General features: G+C 38.0%; 1 protein-coding gene across 9 annotated transcripts in view; it reads left to right on the forward strand.

The window, feature by feature from the left end:
* IRAG2 (inositol 1,4,5-triphosphate receptor associated 2) overlaps positions 1-20,198 on the forward strand; it is a 109,811-nt gene that overhangs the window by 28,248 nt on the left and 61,365 nt on the right. For 5 of the 9 annotated variants that reach the window (XM_044941249.2, XM_044941248.2, XM_044941247.2 and 2 more), the window contains exons 8-17: positions 739-856; positions 2,036-2,086; positions 5,717-5,794; positions 8,134-8,190; positions 9,616-9,675; positions 9,777-9,841; positions 10,642-10,741; positions 12,859-12,993; positions 14,609-14,710; positions 15,714-15,877. In XM_044941249.2, the coding sequence (XP_044797184.1) occupies positions 739-856; positions 2,036-2,086; positions 5,717-5,794; positions 8,134-8,190; positions 9,616-9,675; positions 9,777-9,841; positions 10,642-10,741; positions 12,859-12,993; positions 14,609-14,710; positions 15,714-15,877 (930 nt within the window). The remainder of the gene's footprint in view (positions 1-738; positions 857-2,035; positions 2,087-5,716; positions 5,795-8,133; positions 8,191-9,615; positions 9,676-9,776; positions 9,842-10,641; positions 10,742-12,858; positions 12,994-14,608; positions 14,711-15,713; positions 15,878-20,198) is intronic. The other 4 variants (XM_044941250.2, XM_044941251.2, XM_044941252.2 and 1 more) reach the window with 4 other exon arrangements.

The following is a 20,198-nucleotide window of genomic DNA, read 5'->3' on the forward strand; positions in this document are numbered from 1 at the left end:
AAACACAGAAAAGCATTCTGACCATGACCTCCTACCCTCAAAATTTTTGACCATACTCCAAATCAATCTATAAAATTAAATATATATATATATATATATGTATTTATTTGGTTGCACCAAGTCTTCATTGCAGAGTGTGGGTTCTTTAGTTTTAGCATGTGGGATCTAGTTCCCTGACCAGGGGTCAAACCCAGGCCACCTGCATTGGGAGTGCAGAATTTTAGCCATTGGACCATCAGGGAAGTCCCCCAATCTGTAACATTAAAAAAAATGCTAACCTCAAGCTCTCTCCATTCCATTGTTGGCTTATGTATTTGAAATATTCAAAGTTTCTTTAAAAAGAAAACAAGCTATGCTTTGAGTGAATGTGTGATGTTATTTAATAACTATTTGTGTAATTATGTTAACTAATATTATGTCTTAGTAGTAGAAGGAAAGAACTGTGTGATTTAGCCAGTGATAGATTTCAAAGGGAGTATGCCAGTCCTTGGCTTCAGGAATATGTTTGTTTCCTTCTATCCTTTATCTCCCAGTGTACTCTACCCGAGTCCCTTCCCTTTCTAAGGACTGTGGAAGATCTTGAGTAAATTTTTTTTTTCCTTTTACTATTGTTGGCATCTGGTTTGAATTTTCAGTGGTTTTCAACTTGGAGCTTAAAAACAGTCCGTGGCTTTAGTTAGTATCTTTGACGGTTATATTTGAGGTTTTGCTTATTGCCTTCTCTCCCCACCCCCACAGTGCCCACCAGGCTATTATGAGAACAAACCTGTTAAAAGAAGAACTGGAGGAACTGAAAATTAGTCTGAATGCTTCAGAAGAGCAGAAGACCATGATTGTCGCCCAGAACAAACAATTAGTAAGTCATCCAAGTACTTTGAAATCAGCGGACAGTTTATTTAACTGAAATCCAAGATGGTTTATTTGGAGGCAAAGATCAGAAATCAGTAGACTAATGAATGAATTGGTAACCCCTTAGAAAAGTAAAGATAAGTAGGATAAAAAATACTGTTTTCTTTTCAACCAGGGTTAAAATTCTTTACAATTGTTACATTTGCAATGGTTTGTGAAGATCTAGAATGCCTTCTGAAGTTAACAGGTGAATTTATAAATATCTGACACTGAAAATCACATCTTCCAAAAAAAAAAAATTTGTGTGTCAAACTTTCACCTTTTTCTCGGGTTTTTAAAAACATTCATTTTTTTTCAGCATGTACAGATTACTAATTAGCTCCATTAATCAGTCCTTAACACTAAATAAGCCCAGGCTTGTAATTTTTGGAGCACAACATTATTTAGACTAAGCTTCAACTACCAGAGAAGTAATTATTTTTATGGAGACTGTTAAACTATTCTCTGGAGCTTCAGTAATAATCTTCAAAATCCCTCTAGCGCTATTTGAGCATTGCTAACCATGGTCAGGCATGGGGGGACGGTCAGCTGAAAGTCATTCAGACTGATTTCTTTTTAGGTCTCTAAGGTATCAGGAAACTTGAATTTCAGGCCTGTGTCTTTCACTCATGACCTCCTACAAGCAACAGTTTAGCTTAGCTTTGGATTCAACAATAAAATGTGGAGACTGGACTCACTAAGTATCAGGTGACTCTGCAAGTCTCTATGAATACATTACAGCAAGGACGCAGTCTGGGACCACTAAGGAGCTTCTGTGTGGAAGTCATGTAGAGCAGTGACCAAGAGCTCACCTTTGGGAGTCAGACTGAGAACATGTAAGCCCCGTTTCTGAGGGCTGTGTAACTTTAGGCAAACCACATAACCTTTATTTTTTGTTTTCTCATTTTTCCTTCTCTGTCATGGTTAGATTGAGTCAAGGAGGAGAGTGACTGTTCACTGATACCAAGAAACTGGAAGCCAAAGGCTTAACCCTATATTGAGAATATTTTCCGACTAGGCTCATGTGCAATATGTCAATGCTATATTTAAGGTTGCTGAAAAAATGTTGATAACTCTGGAAGTAAATATTTGTTATTTTCATAAGCTTCTCAAATACTTTTAAATTATGTTTCTCTTAATAAATCAGGAGACAGAAAACCGGGCTCTGATTCTTAAGGTTCGGATTCTCCAAGAAGAGGTATGTTGAAATTGTTAAACAGACTATACAGATAAATATGGAAATCATACAATCATGGGTCCTGACCCTGGGTTCATATGAAATTCAAATCATATGAATTTTAGGCTCCTGTGGGCAAAATACTAGGTTGCTTTGTCAAATGACAAGTGAGGAAGAGTAGACAGGATTTTCCTGTTTGGACAGAAGTATATTACCTTTGTAATCCTCCTCATGTAATTCCTTCCTCATGTAATTTCATGAGGAAATAGGATTTAAGAAATTCAGACTTAAGATGAAATGAAATTAACCCATCTAAACAGTATACAAATCAAGAAGGAAAGTGTAGCGTTATTTAATAATTTTCCAATATTATTCCACAAAACTAGATGGCAAAGGTCATTGATTCTAAGACCTAGATCTTAAATTCTTTGACAGTCGGACCTTGCAAAGGCCATTTATCTTCTGAGGGATTAATAATAGCTATTCCCTACAGTTACTTTAAACGTTAAGATAATCATGTGAAGCCATTTGGTTAACCATAATATACCTTATATATGTTAGTAAATATTAGTAAAATCTTTAAAAAAAGAAAACTTGTATGCAATATATATTTTTAAGCAACAAAATTAAAACATAGAAAGAATAGGTAGAAAAGCTATTAGTAAGTTACTATTTTGAAGAAAAATTCTCTATAGGTAACTTTTGAATGTCAATCATTATGTACAGTTTTTTGGTTGTGTTTTATATACGTTTATTAGAGTTATTTATTAAGCTGCAATGAATGATCTGGAGAGTTATCCAATTCATGGCCTAAGTGGACATTCATAATGGATTGCAAAGGAACAGCTAAAGATTGGAAAGAAATCTTGTATTTTATTTAGATACATTACAGCTGCCAGGCCAGGTTTCCATGAAACTAGTGCTTTTGAAGCAAGTTCCCAGTGTAAGATATTTTTCTTCTCATATTTAAGATGATTGACTACCATCAAAGAATTATAGTATACCAATTTAGAATTGAGATAGAAGGAAGGAGACTTAGAACTCTTCTTCATGAGATGGCATTACAATGATTGACTTGTGTTAGAAAAGGCATATAGATGTCACTAAGTTTTCTTTAGGAGGTAAAAATCTGATGCATTGTGAAGAGCACAATGGCTTGGGTAATTCGATGGAGTGCTTAGTCACTCAGTCGTGTCCTACTCCCTGCAAACCTATGGACTATAGCCCACCTGGCTCCTCTGTCCATGGGATTTTTCAGGTGAGAATACTGGAGTAGGTTGCCATTTCCTCCTCCAGGGGATCTTCTTGACCAAGGGATCAAACCCACATCTCCTGTGTGTTCTGCATTTGCAGGTGAATTCTTTACCCACTGAGCCATTGGGGAAGCCAATTATTCACTTACATTTATTTACTTCTTATACACACATTCACTGGGAGATAGACTCTATTCTAAGTGAATATGGACTTAAGCAAAATAGCCTGTGTGAAACTAGCACATTAGATGAGATTAGTGCCACCAAGAGAAGAACAGAAAATGGCGATTTAAACTAGGGTGGTTAGGGGACTTCCCTGGTGGTCCAGTGGTTAAGACTCCACCTTTCAATGCAGGGGTTGTGGGTTTTATGCCTAGTCTTGGAGCTAAAATTCCACCTGCCTTGTGGTCAAAAACACAAAAATAAAGGTTTACTTTATAAACTCTAGTTTATTGGGTGGTTAGGAAAAGTAGAACTGTGAAGTTAATTTTTGGTTAAAAACTATGAGGCTCATCTTGAAGAGCACTCATGGCAGAGGAGATAGCAAGTCCAAAGTCCTCAGGCTTTAGCTTGCCCACCATTTTTAAGGGATAACAAGATCAGTGTGGCTGGAGCAGAGGGAACAAGTACTACAAGGTACTACAGAGAGTTGTGGGGACCTGGACCCCCAGGGTCTTATAAAGGCATTGTTTGGACTCTGGTTGTTTATGCTGAGTGAGATGGGAGCTGCTGAACAGTTTTGAGCAGAGGAGTAACATCATATAATTTCAGTTTTACCAAGATTTCTCTGGCTTCTGGCTTTAGAATCAACTGTGGGGCGAGGGAAGAAGTGAGGAGACCAATTAGGAGGCTCTTGTATTAATATTAAAGCCGGCAAAAGTCAGTGAAGGCTTAGACTGAAGCAGGAACAAAAGTAGTGGATAAAGTATTCAGGTCAGTAAATGCTTTATAATATCCCAAAATATTTATTATATATCCAAGTAATACGTAAAATTCACTTCTAATAGTTTCTATTAGAGAGTCCCTTGGACTGCAAGGAGATCCAACCAGTCCATCCTAAAGGAGATCAGTCCTGAATATTGATTGGAAGGACTGATGCTGAAGCTGAAACTCCAATACTTTGGCCACCTGATGCGAAGAGCTGACTCGCTTGAAAAGACCCTGATGCTGGGAAAGACTGAAGGCAGTAGGAGAAGGGGACAACAGAGGATGAGATGGTTGGATGGCATCACCAACTCAATGGACATGAGTTTGAGTAAACTTCAGGAGTTGGCGATGGACAGGGAGGCCTGGCATGCTGCAGTCCATGGGCTTGCAAAGAGTTGGACATGACTGAGCGACTGAACTGAACTGAATAGTTTCTAATGTCTCAGTGAAATACAGAGCAAAGTCACTGGTTGAGAGTGAGGATGTTGGAGGAGGTATTGGAAGTTCAAGGAGAGATAAAGAATGAAATAGGCCAGGAATTGGCAAACTTTTTGTGAAGGACATGATAGTAAATATTTTTAAGCTTGCCTGGCTAAAAGGACTTTGTCACAACCACTCACTTCTGCCATTGCAAGGTGAAGGTGGCTAAGGACAATCTGAAAACAATGGGCTCAGTTGTATCTTAATAAAGCTTTATTTATAAAACCAAGTAGTCAGAGTTGGTCTCTGAAAATGGAGAAGGGTAGTTGGTACAGTTTGCAAACCCTTGCTTTAGGCAAATGGCCATTAGAATAGATATGATATAATCACCAGAAAACCTTGAGATTAAAGCTTACAAATTTAATATGTGACCTATTGGTTTATTTGTATTTCTCTTTAACAATCGTTATCAGAAAAGGTGCTGGCATGGAGTGGATGGCAATCTGAAATTAAGAAAATACTAAGAAATAGGGGAGAGCCAAGGGGATTGAAGGGATGTGGAAGAAAGAGATTGTAACGATTGGCCATGAAAGAATTTAAGCTGAGTCAAGAGGTGACTGAGTTCATAGGAAGGTGGTAGGGTAATGAGAAAGTAGTGGGATCATTGGATTGCAGGTTCCAGTGGGGACTGAAGGTTTGTTGATGCACAAAGAAGTAATTTGGAAAGACAAGAAGTAATGGCTGAAGAGGGAGATGCTTTTGCAATTAAGGTAGCAGAAGGGTCACAGTTGCTGTAATGACGAATCTGAAGGTATGTCTAGGGAGTGAGTGGCCAGGTCGAATGGAAAATAAGAAGGGATTGCTGAGAATATTCCTGGATGATCACATTAAAAAGATTGTTATTTTTGGACAAAGTCTAAAGTTCTGTCCCTTAGTTTAAAATGGATTACGATGTCAATGATGAAAATATCACTTTCTAAAATAGACTTTGTGATGTCCTTTTATGCTTTTTTTGGTCTAAATCTAAGAATACTATCTTACTTTACATTAGAATGCTAAGAACATTATGGATATATATAAATTGGAAGAGAAGATTGAGGACTTGTCTAAAACTGAGAAAGAGCACCAAGTAAGCACTTCTCAAATACTGGTAAAATATTTTCTTGCAACAAATTAATATTACTTTATGAATGTGTTTGTGACTCATTGACACAATGACCTTTCATTATAAATTTTGAAATTTGTACTCTAGATGTCTGAGTTATATAAAAGACAGCTTCTGCTTTTTTAATGTAGCAGCTTTACTGATACATAACACATATGCCATTAAATTCACTCAGAGTCAGTGGTTTTTAGTATTAAATATATTCAGAGTTGCGCAACCATCACCAAAACCAATTTTAAAATACTTTTATCATCCAAAAAGAAATCCCTTTAGCGGTCATTTTCCATTCTTCCCCAACACTAGACAAACACTAATCAGCTTTCTATCTCCATAGATTTAGCTATTCTGGACATTTCATATAAATGGGGTCATATAGATTATATGCCTTTTGTGGCTGGCTTTCTTCACTGAGACTAGTGTATTAAGAGTTCATTCATGTCATAGCATATATCATTACTTCATCTCCTTGTATTGCTGAATAATAGTCCATTATAGGAATATAGCACATTTTGTTCACTCATCAATTGCTGGACATTTAAGCTGTTCCTACTTTTTTTTCTTTTTACTATAATGAGTAATGGTGCTATGAATATTCATGTATAAATTTTTGTGTGGATGTAAGTTTTAATTTCTCTTGAATATGTATCTAAGAGTCGAATTACTACATCATATGATAACTATGTTTAACCTTTTGAGGAACTGCCAGATTTTTTTCCAAAGTAGCTATACCATTTTACATTTCCATTAGCTATGTATGAGGGTTCAAATTACTCCACATCCTTGCCACCATTTGCTATTATTTATATTTTTTATTCTAGTGACAATTTCTAATTTAATAGTATCTAATTTTTCAAATTCTTAAGTTAGGGAAAAGTTCAGCTATTGTACCTTCTTAATGCAAAAAATGAGAGATGGGGGGAAAAGTCCATCTTGATTTTTTAATTCAACTCTATTGAATAAAGAAATTAAGTCTTACAAAAATGATTTTTTAATCTATATTGATAAAAATATCTATTTAGTGTATATTTTTGTTATATCTTCCACTCTTTATTATCAGGAAACAGAAAGTAACTATTACTAAATTCAGGAATTGGTGTAATGCTTTTTGTTATCTCTGATGGTTTATTTGAACAGTATTTTTTGCTTTAGTATATGTTTGAAATGAAGATGTACTTAAAATTCATATCTATATGTGAAATTATCACTTTTCCTAGCAGACACTCAATTCCATGTGTGTATGTACATATACATATATTATAGCCATTATAATGTAGACATTAAACATTGATTTTATTCCGGGAATGACTGTTTTGGAAAATATAACTGCCATAAACTAGTGGAAAGAGCCAGAGAAGATGTGGATTCGAATCCTGTCTTCTAGACTTAAAAGCTTTACGGCAGCGGTGGTTTAGTCACTAAGTCTTGTCTAACTCTTATGACCCCGTGGACTGTAGCCTGCCAGGCTCCTCTGTCCATGGGGCTTCTCCAGGCAAGAATACTGAAGTGGGTTGCCATTTTCTTCTCCTGGGTAAAAGCTTTTAACCCCAAGCAATTAGTTAACTTCTTTAAATCTCAGTTTTTCCATCTATTAAATGGGTACCTCATCCACAAGCTTGTTGGAAACTCAAATGAAAGGATTATGTGAAAATACCTTGAGAACTATAAAGGAATATCAAACATGTATGATTATGATGACATTCTACTTCTGACTATGCTATTATTTTTCCAAGTTTTCCATTCAAACAATATACATTTTTTCTCAATTACATCCTACTTAGGAGTCTATGCCAACAAGCTTGCTTTTGGTTTAAACTGATACTATCCTTAATATTCACTTTGCTAAAAGAAAGCTTGAACATTTTTACACTGTTTTTTAAAAGAGGAAGAGCCTTTTGCATGCTCATATGGAGTCTGTGTTCATGTCCTACCTAGATTTTTCTTTTCACCAAAAAATGAACACACTCTATGTCCTTTTATTATGTGAAGTGTGAAACAGCGGGAAGAGCCCTTGGCTGAAGTTGGAGACTCAGATTCTAGGCTCTGTTCTGTCACTTACTAGGTGTGACATCGGGCAAGTCTCTGGATAGTGCTGAGCTTTGATTTCCTTCCTGGTAGAGAGAGGGCAATGACCTTGGCCTTGAGGGTTGTTGTGAGGCTAATGGGAAGGCTCTTTATAAAGTGAAAAATGCATGCATATAAAAAATGCTTCAGAAACATGTCTCCTGATTGTGCCATGATTTTGTGGCATTGTCTTTTACCAAAGCAATGTCCTAGTGGCCTTCCCTAAATATGTTTCTTTTCAGATGCAGTTACACATGTATGAAAACACTTTGCTTAATACAGATGCAAGTTTACAGAAGGTTGGTATTGTCTCTGTCCATGGAATCCTGGAGACCCCCTCCAAGTAATAGAGGAAGGTGATGACATTTGCATAACTCCACCCATGTTAAAATATCTGATTCTAATATTCTGTCATAAGGCATTTCTTTATTTGTAAGAATAAAAATTGTTCTTCTGAGTGAAGAATATTGACTTTTCCACTTGGGATATTTAACATATCCTCTGTAAATTCTGGTGATATTCATTCCTTTATTCAACAATATTAGTATGCCAATTTGCCAGTCACTGGCTAAATAGTGGTGATGAAGTGTTTTGTTTTGTTTGTCTTTTGTCTTTAATTTTTTGGCCACACCTTGGGGCACTCAGTGTCTTGGTTCCTTGACCAGGGATTGAACCCACGCCCCTGCTGTGGAAGCATGGAGTCTTAACCGTTGGACCAACCAGAAACTCCCTGTGATGATGAAATTTTAATTCATAACAACATTAACGAATGTACAGTCATTCATTTCAGGGAAAAACAATATATCCCGAGTTATGTTCTATCTAGTTTGACTGATTAATTTGATAGATAAATATTACTCTATTTATATTTGTCTCTCATGATCATAGCCTATTTGGTAACAAACTTTCCTGGCTACAGCGATGCTGGTGGGTGGCTTTAAGAGACACAGAAAGGACGCAGCCTAAGTTAATAAGCTTCCACATTCAAAGACAGGAAAGGGAAGGAGGAGCAGTATTTCACTTCCTTTCCCTGCAGTTTATGACATTTCAAAGGCATCCTTAGCTTGTGGACATTGACCAGAATACTGACTATGGTACCAACTGTGTCTCCTCCTCATGGGCAATCTCTCCCCATGTAGTGACATTGTAGTAGCCATGACTGCTCACTTCCTCCGTAATTTTAGTCCTTCCACCACTCTGCACTCCTGCCCAGCACTCGTAGGATACTTCTCAGGCCCCAGGCATCATGCCATTCATGGGACACAACTACAGGTCAGGCACTGACTGTACCCTCTGGTCTTGGAGTACAAAACTATGATTTTTAAAAGATATGGTTTGAACTGGGTAAAATTGGATGCTTTTATAATTTATTAGTCATTTTGCAGGTAGAAACTGCTTTTTTTTTTTTTTTTCTTAAATAGGTCGTAGTAATAAAATTTTGACTTGGATTTTAACATTGCCTTTCAGGGTATGATTTCACTGGACCAGGCAGAGATAGAACATCTCTGCCTATTATAATAGATGCCTTGCTACCCCTTATGTTTTTCTGTAGTTATAATCACAAACCCACACTAGCTGAATTTTCAAATCATGAGATTCATAGAAGGTCTCGTCACATCATTAGGCATTTATAATTCTTCTTTGACTCACATTGCTAGTCTAGTAAATATGATTTGGTAAACTCATACATTTATTTGCTATTAATTCTCTCTCCTACTTTTCAGAAGGATGTAAGTATAGAAGAGCTTAAGTCAACGATCATAGAATATGGAAGCATTATTGAGGTATACCATAATAATCTCACAACTTGCAAGGTGGGGATTTTAAACGGAAATGTGAATGTCCCAGTAGAGTAACATGGGCAGCCTAATGTGTGTGATTCCAGAACTTACGAGGGGAGAAAAACAAGCTGGCTCAAGAGTTACAGCACTTACAGCAGGAATTCACGATGTAAGTACAGGGTAACCTCTCACCGACTTTACGCCATGTGTGCCCCGCTCCACATTATTCACCTGCTGAGCTGTGTGCAGTTCTTTGAACATGCCACGTTCTCTCCTTCTGTAAGTTTGTGATGTTTTCTCAGCTTCTCTCCTAAGAGTACGGATTCCTTCACACGTTTTCCATCAACGTCCCTCACTCACCCTTGCTTTTCTCATGTCTTGAGATTAAGGAATCTTTCTGAGTGCATGCATGGCATGTTGTTTTTACCTTTTTCCTGACACACTCTACCTTGTGTTATCATTTGATTCTGATTTTGTATAACATGCTAGTCCAGAAGTCCATAAGCAGCAAAATGAGTAAAGTCAGTGGGGTAACTGCACATACTCATATTAGGGGGCTGAAAATGAGGAAAGTACATTATCCAGGTAAAGACGGGGTGTTACTCTGCTTAGCTCCAGATAGTTGTTACATCAAGAATATATGGACCCAGTGTGCCCACATATTCTGATTTTTTAAAGAAAAGCAAGACATCTAGATTTGTAGTGAAAAATTTAAAAATTCAACTATTAGCTCCAATTCTTAAAAAGAAAGTATGGCTTACCTGTTTGCAACAACCTCGAATCACCAGTGTGTGCAGCGCCTGGAGGGCAAAGACTACCCCTGTTCCTCTCTGTAGTCTTATGTACCTTATGCCGTCCTTATACAGCACACATAAGTGCTTACTGTTTGGTGATAAATAAATCTTATTCTTGTGACTTAAAACATAAGGCATACCTAACCAGACCAGACTACTGTTGTTTTTTTTTAAGAAATGGAATGCAATTAAATGTCAGTGGAGAGCATAAAAGTGTCGACTCTGAAGGAGTAAAATCACTACACTGCGAACTCATTCTTGCTCAGTCTGCAGAGGTAGGTAATTACCGTCAAATGGAAACCTTTACAAAAATAATCAACATGTGCAATAGCTTGCTATTAAGTAAAGGTCTGTATCTTGCTGAAGATCACCCATGACATTTTGAGGGACTCCACTGATAGTTTGTGGAGCCTAAGTCTAAAGTTTCTTAGCCTGGAAGAATGAATCTTTTTCAAGTTATGGCTGAAAACTATAGTGAGACTCCAGCATGGGGTATGGAAATGTGTGTTCAGTGAATCTGGACTTTAAAAATCTTTATATATTTGTATACACACACACACGCACACATATATTTGGCCACATGGCATGCATGATCTTAGTTCCCCAAGGAGGGTTCCTACCCAAGTCCTTGGCAGTGAGAGCATGGGATCCTACCCACCGGACTTCCAGGGAATTCTCAAGAAATCTTTACTATCTTGATATTTTTCAGGACTACCTGCAGTGATCCCCAGCCTGGGGTCTGAAAGATTGTGGTAGAGATCATGGACTATTTTTAGTATTTCTTCAAGTCCCAAAGTAAATGCATCTACCAAAAATTTACTTGTTTCATTTACATTGTTTTATGCAGAAACATGAAATTTCTTTGCTTGAGAATATAATTGTACCGACTTAAATTAATGACACTGATTATTATATTCTGAACATAAATTAGCATTTTTACATATTTGGGGTTCATTTTAAAATAGCAAAATGAATTAGTGCCTTAAAACCTCCAGCCTGTTGGTAGTTCTTTACAACAGGGGTGGAAACAGTCAAACGCCTTCTTGTGAATGCAATGTTGGAACCTGACTCCCTAGTATATTTTTGTTCCTTTGTACTTTCCAGTTGTGTGCTTGGAATGCTAGGAAATGTTTTCTGGCAGATTGCTTTCTTTCACTACTTTGATGGTCTTCCCATGTTGGGTAGATGATAGATTTGTCCAGAATGTCCTCCTGTTGAGAGCTGTGCTATGACCTTGAAAGGAGAGAATGTCCTTGGGGCAAGTGCCATTTGAATATCTCCTGCCAAGGATGCAGGGCGACATATGTTGCTTCACCTAAGGCATTCTCAGGCAGTCTTGAACATTCTGCTGAGGACTGTGCTTTCCTGACATTCTGTTGCAAAGACGCATCATTTTTTTTTAGTGTGCTTTTGAAACCAAGCCAAACTGCCAGACTGAATGACATGGTGGCTAATCTACCACAACGATGTGTTTTTATCCCCTGTCCTCTGAGATAATAGTGATGCCAAGATGCCAGCCTGTAAAGTTGTATAATTCTGAACAGGGGTTAAACAGCTGGCGACATTCTGCTGCTGAAGTTTATCTCACTATTGGATTAGGAAGTTTTTGCCTTCTAATTGGAATCTGGAATAAGAGCCCAATCACTTTTTTCCAACTGACAGCAAGGAGGAAGTTAAATGTGCTGTTGTCATATATCTAAAGTATGAGAGGATGCAGAGACTTGGAGAGAAGTATGAGAAACTTGCTTTGTGAAACATCATCTGAGAGCATCTTCTATGAGTGGAAGAGAGACAAAGACGCCAGTCTGTTTTCAGTGGGATTTGTTGAATGCACCCTCCCGTGACCAGCAGTTTTCTTTTTCTGAGAACTTCTTGCCTGTTCCTTCTTTTCATAAAATTAGAGCTGTAGAAGTTTATATCATGTGAATGTAAATGTTATCTATTAGATATATGAGTGTCCTTTATGAATGAGTAAATGTTAAGCTGAAGGCATCCAAGAGAGGAAATGAGCAGTTTGGAGGGAGGTATAGAAGTAGTTCCAGGTGGCGCTATTGGTAGAGAACCTGGCTGCCAATGCAGGTGATGTAAGAGATATGGTCTCAATCCCTGGGTCAGGAAGATCCCCTGGAGGAGAGCATGGCAACCCACTCCAGTATTCTTGCCTGGAGAATCCCATGGATAGAGGAGCCTGGCTGGCTACAGTCCATGGGGCCATAAAGAGTCAGACACGATTGAGTGACTTAGCATGCACGCAGGAGGATTTCATAAGATAATTTAGAGTGTTTGATGGGGATCATTACACTGACCCATGGGCATCATTTTCATAAAATAAAAATAATGAATATTCTTTATTAGGATGACAAGGTTGTGGACATTTTGGTAATTGTTTCAGAACAATGAAACTGAGTGGCAGTGCAATTTAATCAGCTTGTCATCTCTGGACATGATAATGGATGAAGAAATACTGCTGTTACTGAGAGAACTTGAACAAAAGGGAGTGGAGTTCACAGCTATGCTTCAGAATCTGGTATTGTATAACATCTGCATATTGTATGCTGTTTCACTGGCCAGCAAGATCTACAGATAACTGACCTACAGCCTGTTTGCTGAGCACGGGTGTATCTATGTGTTGAGAACAAAATATATCCTACTATGAAATGAAAAGATTTTTCTCAAATCTTCCTAATGTCCATCTTCTAATTCTGGGTCAATCAGGACTAACAGGCTGACCATTAGGTATAGATTGCTTGAGCTTATATTCCCTACAAGTTAATCTTTAGTATCAGAGGGCTGAAGACTATTAAACTCCTTCTAGCTAATGACTAGTACTTCTTTTTCCACTTTAATTTTTAAAAAACATTTCTTCATTTATTTTTGGGTGTTGGGGCTTAGTTGTGGCACAAGGGATCGTTCGTTGTGGCACACGGGCTTCTCACTAGTTGTGGTACGTGGGTTCCAGAGCACGTGGGCTGTGTAGTTGTGGCAAGAGGGCTCAAGTATTGTGGTGCACATGCTCTGTAGCACGTGGGATCTCAGTTCCTTGACTAGGGATTGAACCCCTGTCACCTGCATTGGAAGAAAAGTTCTTAACCACTGGATTACCAGGAAAGTCTCTCTCTATCTCGATTTTTGACTGGGAATCCTAGATGATCAGAGAAGGCTGAGAGCACCATTTTCATGTAGGTATTTCCAGTTCCTTTCACAGTGTCTAGCACATTGTTGTTGTTGTTTAGTCACTAAATCATGTCTGACCCATAGCCTGCAGCATGCCAGGCTTCCCCGTCCTTCACTGTTTCCCAGAGCTTGCTCAAACACATGTCTGTTAAGTCGGTGATGCCATCCAACCATCTCATCCTCTGTCGCTCCCTTCTCCTGCCTTTAATCTTTCCCAGCATCACAGTCTTTTCCAATGAGTTGACTTTGTGCAGGTGGCCAAAGTATTGGAGCTTCAGCATCAGTCCTTCCAATGAATATTCAGGGTTGATTTCCTTTGGGATTTACTAGTTTGATCTCCTTGCAGTCCAAGGGACTCTCAAGAGTCTTCTCCAGAACCATGATTTGAAAACATCAGTTCTTTGGTGCTCAGCATTCTTTATGCTCCAACTCTCACATCTGTACATGACTACTGGAAAAACCATAGCTTTGGCTATATGGACCTTTGTCTGCAAAGTGGTATCTCTGCTTTTTAATATGCTATCTAGGTTTGTCTAGGTTTGTCGTAGCTTTTCTTCCAAGTAGCAAGCGTCTTTTAATTTCATGGCTGCAGTCACTGTCTGTAGTGATTTTGGAGCCCAAGAAAATAAAATCTGTCACTGCCTAGTCTAAGTAGATAATATTTAATTTAATGAATGAAAAAATATCCATGAAAATGCTTGCTTCCTTCTATTTGAGAGGGGAATAAAATGGGTAGGTGTTGTTCTGGAAAATAGTTTTAACTGATTTATTCAGCATATGTAGAGTAGAGAGTTAGCATCTTCGCATGGCAACATCCTGGGATAAAGGAAAGTCACTGGGTGGCATTAGATAACAAGGAATTCTCTCTGATGGCTTTCTAAATCGCCTATATTAAACCTTGTCTAAATTACTTCTTTTTATATGCCTTTCACTGAATTCCTATTTGAAGGTATGGAATTCTTTTTCAGCATGAAGATGTTTCTGAAGTTGAAGCACTAATTGATCATTTTCTACAATGGGTAACTAATCCAGAGATTACTGTGAAAGAAAAGTGGGAGAACAAGCTTACTGTAAGTGTTCTGAATTTTGTGATTTTCCTGGTTTATCTTCTACATTCTAAACCCAAGTAGCACTTATTATACACAGTATCATTTCTAAGATTTCATTGCAGTGTTATGCCTTCTCATTCTGACAATGTGTGTAGAGTTTGCGTCTGGGGGCGTGCATGAGGTTGTGTATATGGGTGAGAGTAAGAGTGTGATATGAAAAGTGTGAGTGAGTGTGAGGATATGGGCTATGCATTGGAGAGACAAACAATAAATAAGATGTAAATTAATAGTGTATTTTATTTGAATCCTTGTGAGAACTGGCTGGTCTAAGCTTGAATTTTTCCTTGGCTTTTCAAAATTCTCTCTGATAGAATGATTATTGTGCAGAAGAATCTTATTTTTGAGACTTTGACAGTTTTATTATACCAGAAGTTAGCAGAATGTGGAAACATTTTAGGTAGCTATTCCCAAGTTTTGTTAGACTGGAAGCATATAAAAAGAAATCTCTTAAATTTATCCATAACTTACTATCTGTACTTTACAACTTCCTAACATCTATCAGCCCCCTAAGTTAAGCTAAAGCAAGAAGTAAATGTTGAAAACTCTGGAGTGTTAATATCAGCCCTTTTGTCAATCTTACCTTTTTTAAAGGTTTTTAATATGGTTTTGAATATGGTAATCAACAAGTACTGATTTTACTGCATTTCCTAGTCCCATTCTATTCTATTAATAAAGCTACTGTGATTATTGATGAAATGGCCACTTATCTTAAGAAAAAGAGAACAAAGCTCAATTTTAGGCACACTGTATGTACCCAATATGTACTTGTTAAATTGGGATCATTAGTCCACAGCATCATCCATCTTTAGGCAACTGAGAATTCACATCTGTTCAATTAGAATCTTAGAGTTCAATAACAGTGAATGCTGCTGGTGTTGGAATGTCCAGAGCATGTTCTATTGCCTGTTATTTCTTTATATTTAACATTGGAACAGTGGAACTTGTTTTGTGATTCTTCTTATAGGAATTCAGATATATCATGGAGGAGAAGCTAAATCTTTGCATCTTAATGCTGAACAACTTGAGAAACCATAAAGAATCCCTTGATAAAGAGTTTGCCAAATTGATAGACATTTTGAAGAGATTCAGGCTGGAATATTTTTATTTCAGAAAAGAATTTCTTTCCAGGTGATGATCCTTTATGTATAAGAGACCCCTACTTTATGTATATAACATGTTTGTAATTTGCCATGGCATTCAGTTTACTTTTTTTCAAGTTGTATACATTGATTTCAGGTGACAATTTTTCAGGGGGACCATTTTGTTTGACAATTCTGAATTGTGAAATAGTGTGAGATTGACCTATATATTCAAAATTGCAAGTAGTAAGCTTGAAATCTATGGAAACCCAAACAATGAGTTATTTTTCCTAGAGAAGGAGTTTGGAATCAGAATATAGAATTCTTTTAACCAGAAGGGGCATTAGAGATCATTCCACAAAGCTGCATAATTTTACAGAGGACTGAAGCAAAAGAATATAAACTGAATTGATCAAGTTTTGAGTTATTAATGGAAAACATGGATAGCTCTGTCACCTCAGATATGCAGATGACACCACCTTTATGGCAGAAAGTGAGGAGGAACTAAGGAGCCTCTTGATGAAGGTGAAAGAGGAGAGTGGAAAATGCTGGCTAGAACTCAACATTCAAAAAACTAAGATCATGGCATCTGGTCTCATCACTTCATGGCAAATAGATGGGAAAACAATGGAAAGAGTGACAGACTTTATTTTCTTGGGTTTGAAATCACTGCAGATGGTGACTGTAGCCATAAAATTAAGACACTTGCTCCTTGGAAGAAAAGCTATGACAAACCTAGAGAACATATTAAAAAGCAGAGATATTACTTTGCCAACAAAGGTCTATATAGTCAAAGCTATGGTTTTTCCAGGAGTCATGTACAGATGTGAGAGTTGGACCATAAAGAAGGCTGAGCACTGAAGAATTGATGCTTTTAAACTGTGGTGTTGGAGAAGATTCTTGAGAGTCCCTTGGACTGCAAGGAGAACAAACCAGTCAATCCTAAAGGAAATCAATCTGAATATTCATTGGAAGGATTGATGCTGAAGCTGAAGCTCCAATCTTTTGGCCACTTGTTGTGAAGAGCTGACTCATTAGACAAGACCCTGATGCTGGGAAAGACAGAATGCAGGAGTAGAAGGGGACAGCAGAGGATGAGATTGATTTGATGGCATCACCAACTCAATGGACATGAGTGTGAGCAAGCTCCAGGAGATGGTGAAGGACAGGGAAGCCTGGCATGCTGCAGTCCCTGGGGTCACAAAGAGTCAGACATGACTGAGAGACTGAACAACAACAACAACAACAACAACAACAACAACAACAACAAATGAATAGCTCTATTATTGGAAGGACTTGCTGCTGGATCTGTTGACTCCTATCCCACTGGGCTTTATGTTCCAACTCAGTATACAATGCTTTGCATTGGGCCCTAGTCAATTAAATTTCAAATAAAAGAAGTCATAGGGAATAGAAGACTCTTAATATAAAATGACTTACAATCTTATCCTTCCTCTTACCTTAATTCTTATGCTTTTTTTGGAAAACTCTTGAAATTTGTGCACTTTGTAAACTAAACATACTAAATACTAAACAAGGATGGGGATTAAATCTTTTGTTAATCACTATTTATATAGCTGCTGATACTTTACTGAGCATTCACTTAAATGCTTTTTGACTTGATAAATGAATGTGGGTGTAGTTGAAATTAGAATAAATTAAAAGAAAAAAATCATCAAGTCATTGACTCGATGGACTTGAGTTTGAGCAAGCTCTGGGAGTTGGTGATGGACAGGGAAGCCTGGCATGCTGTAGTCTATGGGGTTGCAAAGGATCAGACATGACTGCAACTGAACTGAAGTGAAAAGAAAAAAATATACTTAGCATAGTTGCTTAAAGAGAATAGCAAGAAGAAACGATTTTATTGCCCCCAAATAAGGAAACTAGATATAAAAGAGAGGTTAATACCAGGAGGAACTATCAAAAAGATGATCTTTTGCTTTCCCTAAGAAGCCAGGCGCCCAGACTTCCCCATAGTGGTAAAGGCGTGGGTTAAGTAGATATACAGTTTCCTTACACAGATACCATCTCCACAAAAGGGAGCGTTGAAATTCTTCTGTTTAGCAAAGAAGAACTATTTTGAGAGAGGCCTGCACTAGAGTCATCTTGGAGTAAGTGAATATTCTCTGTGATCCTCTTAGACACATAAAACAGCCCAGTTAAATCACAGTACGTGTGATTTGTCAAAAGCTCACTGTGTTCCATGTAGTGCTAAAAATTTGACATATGTTTATCTCCAGAGACGTCATCCTGGTGGAGTTAAGTGACAGCTGGGATCAGGCCTAGATATGGTCCACTTCAAACCTATGTTCTTTCAACTATCAACCCCCACCATCTAGTTGTTAAAATCTAATATAATATTAGGGTTTCTCAGGTGGCACTAGTGGTAAAGAATCTGCCTGCCAATGCAGGAGACTTAAGAGACACAGGTTTGATCCCTGGGTTGGGAAGACCCCCTGGAGTAGGAAGTGGTAAACCCACTCCAGTATTCTTGCTTGGAGAATCCCATGGACAGAGGAACCTGGCAGGCAACAGTCCACGGGGCTGCAAAGAGTCGGTTATGACTGACCATAATATAATAGTATTTTTCTCAACCTAGCATTGGGCAGGAGAATGCAATGGCAACCCACTCCAGTGTTCTTGCCTAGGAAATCCCATGGACGGAGAAGCCTGGCAGGCTACAGTCCATGGGGTCGTGAAGAGTCGGACATGACTGAGCGACTTCACTTTCACTTTTCACTTTCATGCACTGGAGAAGGAAATGGCAACCCACTCCAGTATTCTTGCCTGGGGAACCCCAGGGACGGGAGCCTGGTGGGCTGCCGTCTATGGGGTCGCACAGATTCGGACACAACTGACGTGACTTAGCAGCAGCATTGGGCAAAATAATACTCATCAATGTAAAGATGGCTTAGCTCCTGCCTTCTAAACATAATTTAAAAGACACAAAACTACAAAGTGGCTACACACAAAATGATTTGGCTATAGGTCTTAACTGTGAATAAGGACATGAGTGAAGTCTTTTGTGGGAGTGAGAGAGACTTCTATGTTTAGATGAAGTAGGAAACATTTATTAAAAGCAAGCTTTTAGAAGTTAATTGTTTGCTGAGGAGAAGGCTTTCATTCAGGTGCAAGATAAATAGTTCCAGTGCTGAGGATTGGAAAGAGTTGAGTAAGGCAACAAGAAACAGTGGAAGAAAAAAAAAAGAAAGACCCTTAGAGGGCTTGGTGAGAAAAGCATGTGATCATTTGCAAATGCTTTTGTACATCCAAGTGCCACTTTTTTGCTGGACTTTTCCCCCCTCTAAATGCTAGGGAATTATAGAAAATAAGACGGAAATCTTTACCTCCATAAAACTAACATCTATTAAGGGACACAGATAATGAACAAACATGTAATTATATAGTACAATTCCAGGGAACAGTAGGTGATATGAAGAGAATTAAAACAGGATAAGAAGACCAAGACTGACCAGGGGCATAAGGACCTAATTTTAGAAAGAATGGTCAGGAAAGGTCTGTCTGAGGAATAGTAAGTTAAATAGATAAATGAAGTGAGAAAGTGAGATATGTGATGATTTGGGGAGTATTCTAGGCAGAGGAAATAGTCAGTGGAAAGGACCTGGGGCTGTAATGAGCTTGGTATGTTTGAATAGCAGCAAGGGGTCAGCATGGCAGGGGTGGGGTGAATGCTGGGGAGTGGTAGGCAATGAGGTAGGAAAAATAAGCAGAGGTCAGGTCCTCAGCCTTGCAGATCACATTTAGGAATTGGGGTTTTATTTTGAGTAGATGGGAAGCCATTGACGATTATAAGCAGAGAAATAATATGACTTATGTTTTGGACATTCATTCTGGCTGTCAGGTAGAGAATTGTCTATAGAGGGCAAAAGTGAAAACAGACAGGTGAGAAGAGCTTTTTTCAATAACAGATCACCAATTAGATATCTTGAAATCAATTTACTGGATTATGACCCTTTAAAGAAATAAACACAAAACATCAGAATACTTTGCAGACAGTAAGAGTAAGTACTATTTAATAAAATTTTTGTTTCAGCTGGGTGCATGTGTGTGTGCTTGAGTGAAATATAAAACATTTCCTGAGTCATGGTCAAAAAAGCTATTGTGTTAGGTGCCATTGTAATAGTCCAGGTGAGGGGTATAATGTGAGCCAGGGTGATGGTTGTGAAGGTGATAAGAAATGGTTGGATTCAAACTGTGTTCTAAGGATAGATCAGATCTGACATACTAGTAAATTAGATGTGGGAATGCAAGAGTCATCCTTGACTTAAGTGTTTTTGTTCTGAAAACTTTGTAAATGGGGCACTAGATGGTAAGATCTGGGGGAGACTCAGACTTGGTAAGACTAAAAA

Source organism: Bubalus bubalis, chromosome 4, assembly GCF_019923935.1.
Source record: "Bubalus bubalis isolate 160015118507 breed Murrah chromosome 4, NDDB_SH_1, whole genome shotgun sequence".
In the NCBI taxonomy this organism is placed as follows: Eukaryota; Metazoa; Chordata; class Mammalia; order Artiodactyla; family Bovidae; genus Bubalus; species Bubalus bubalis.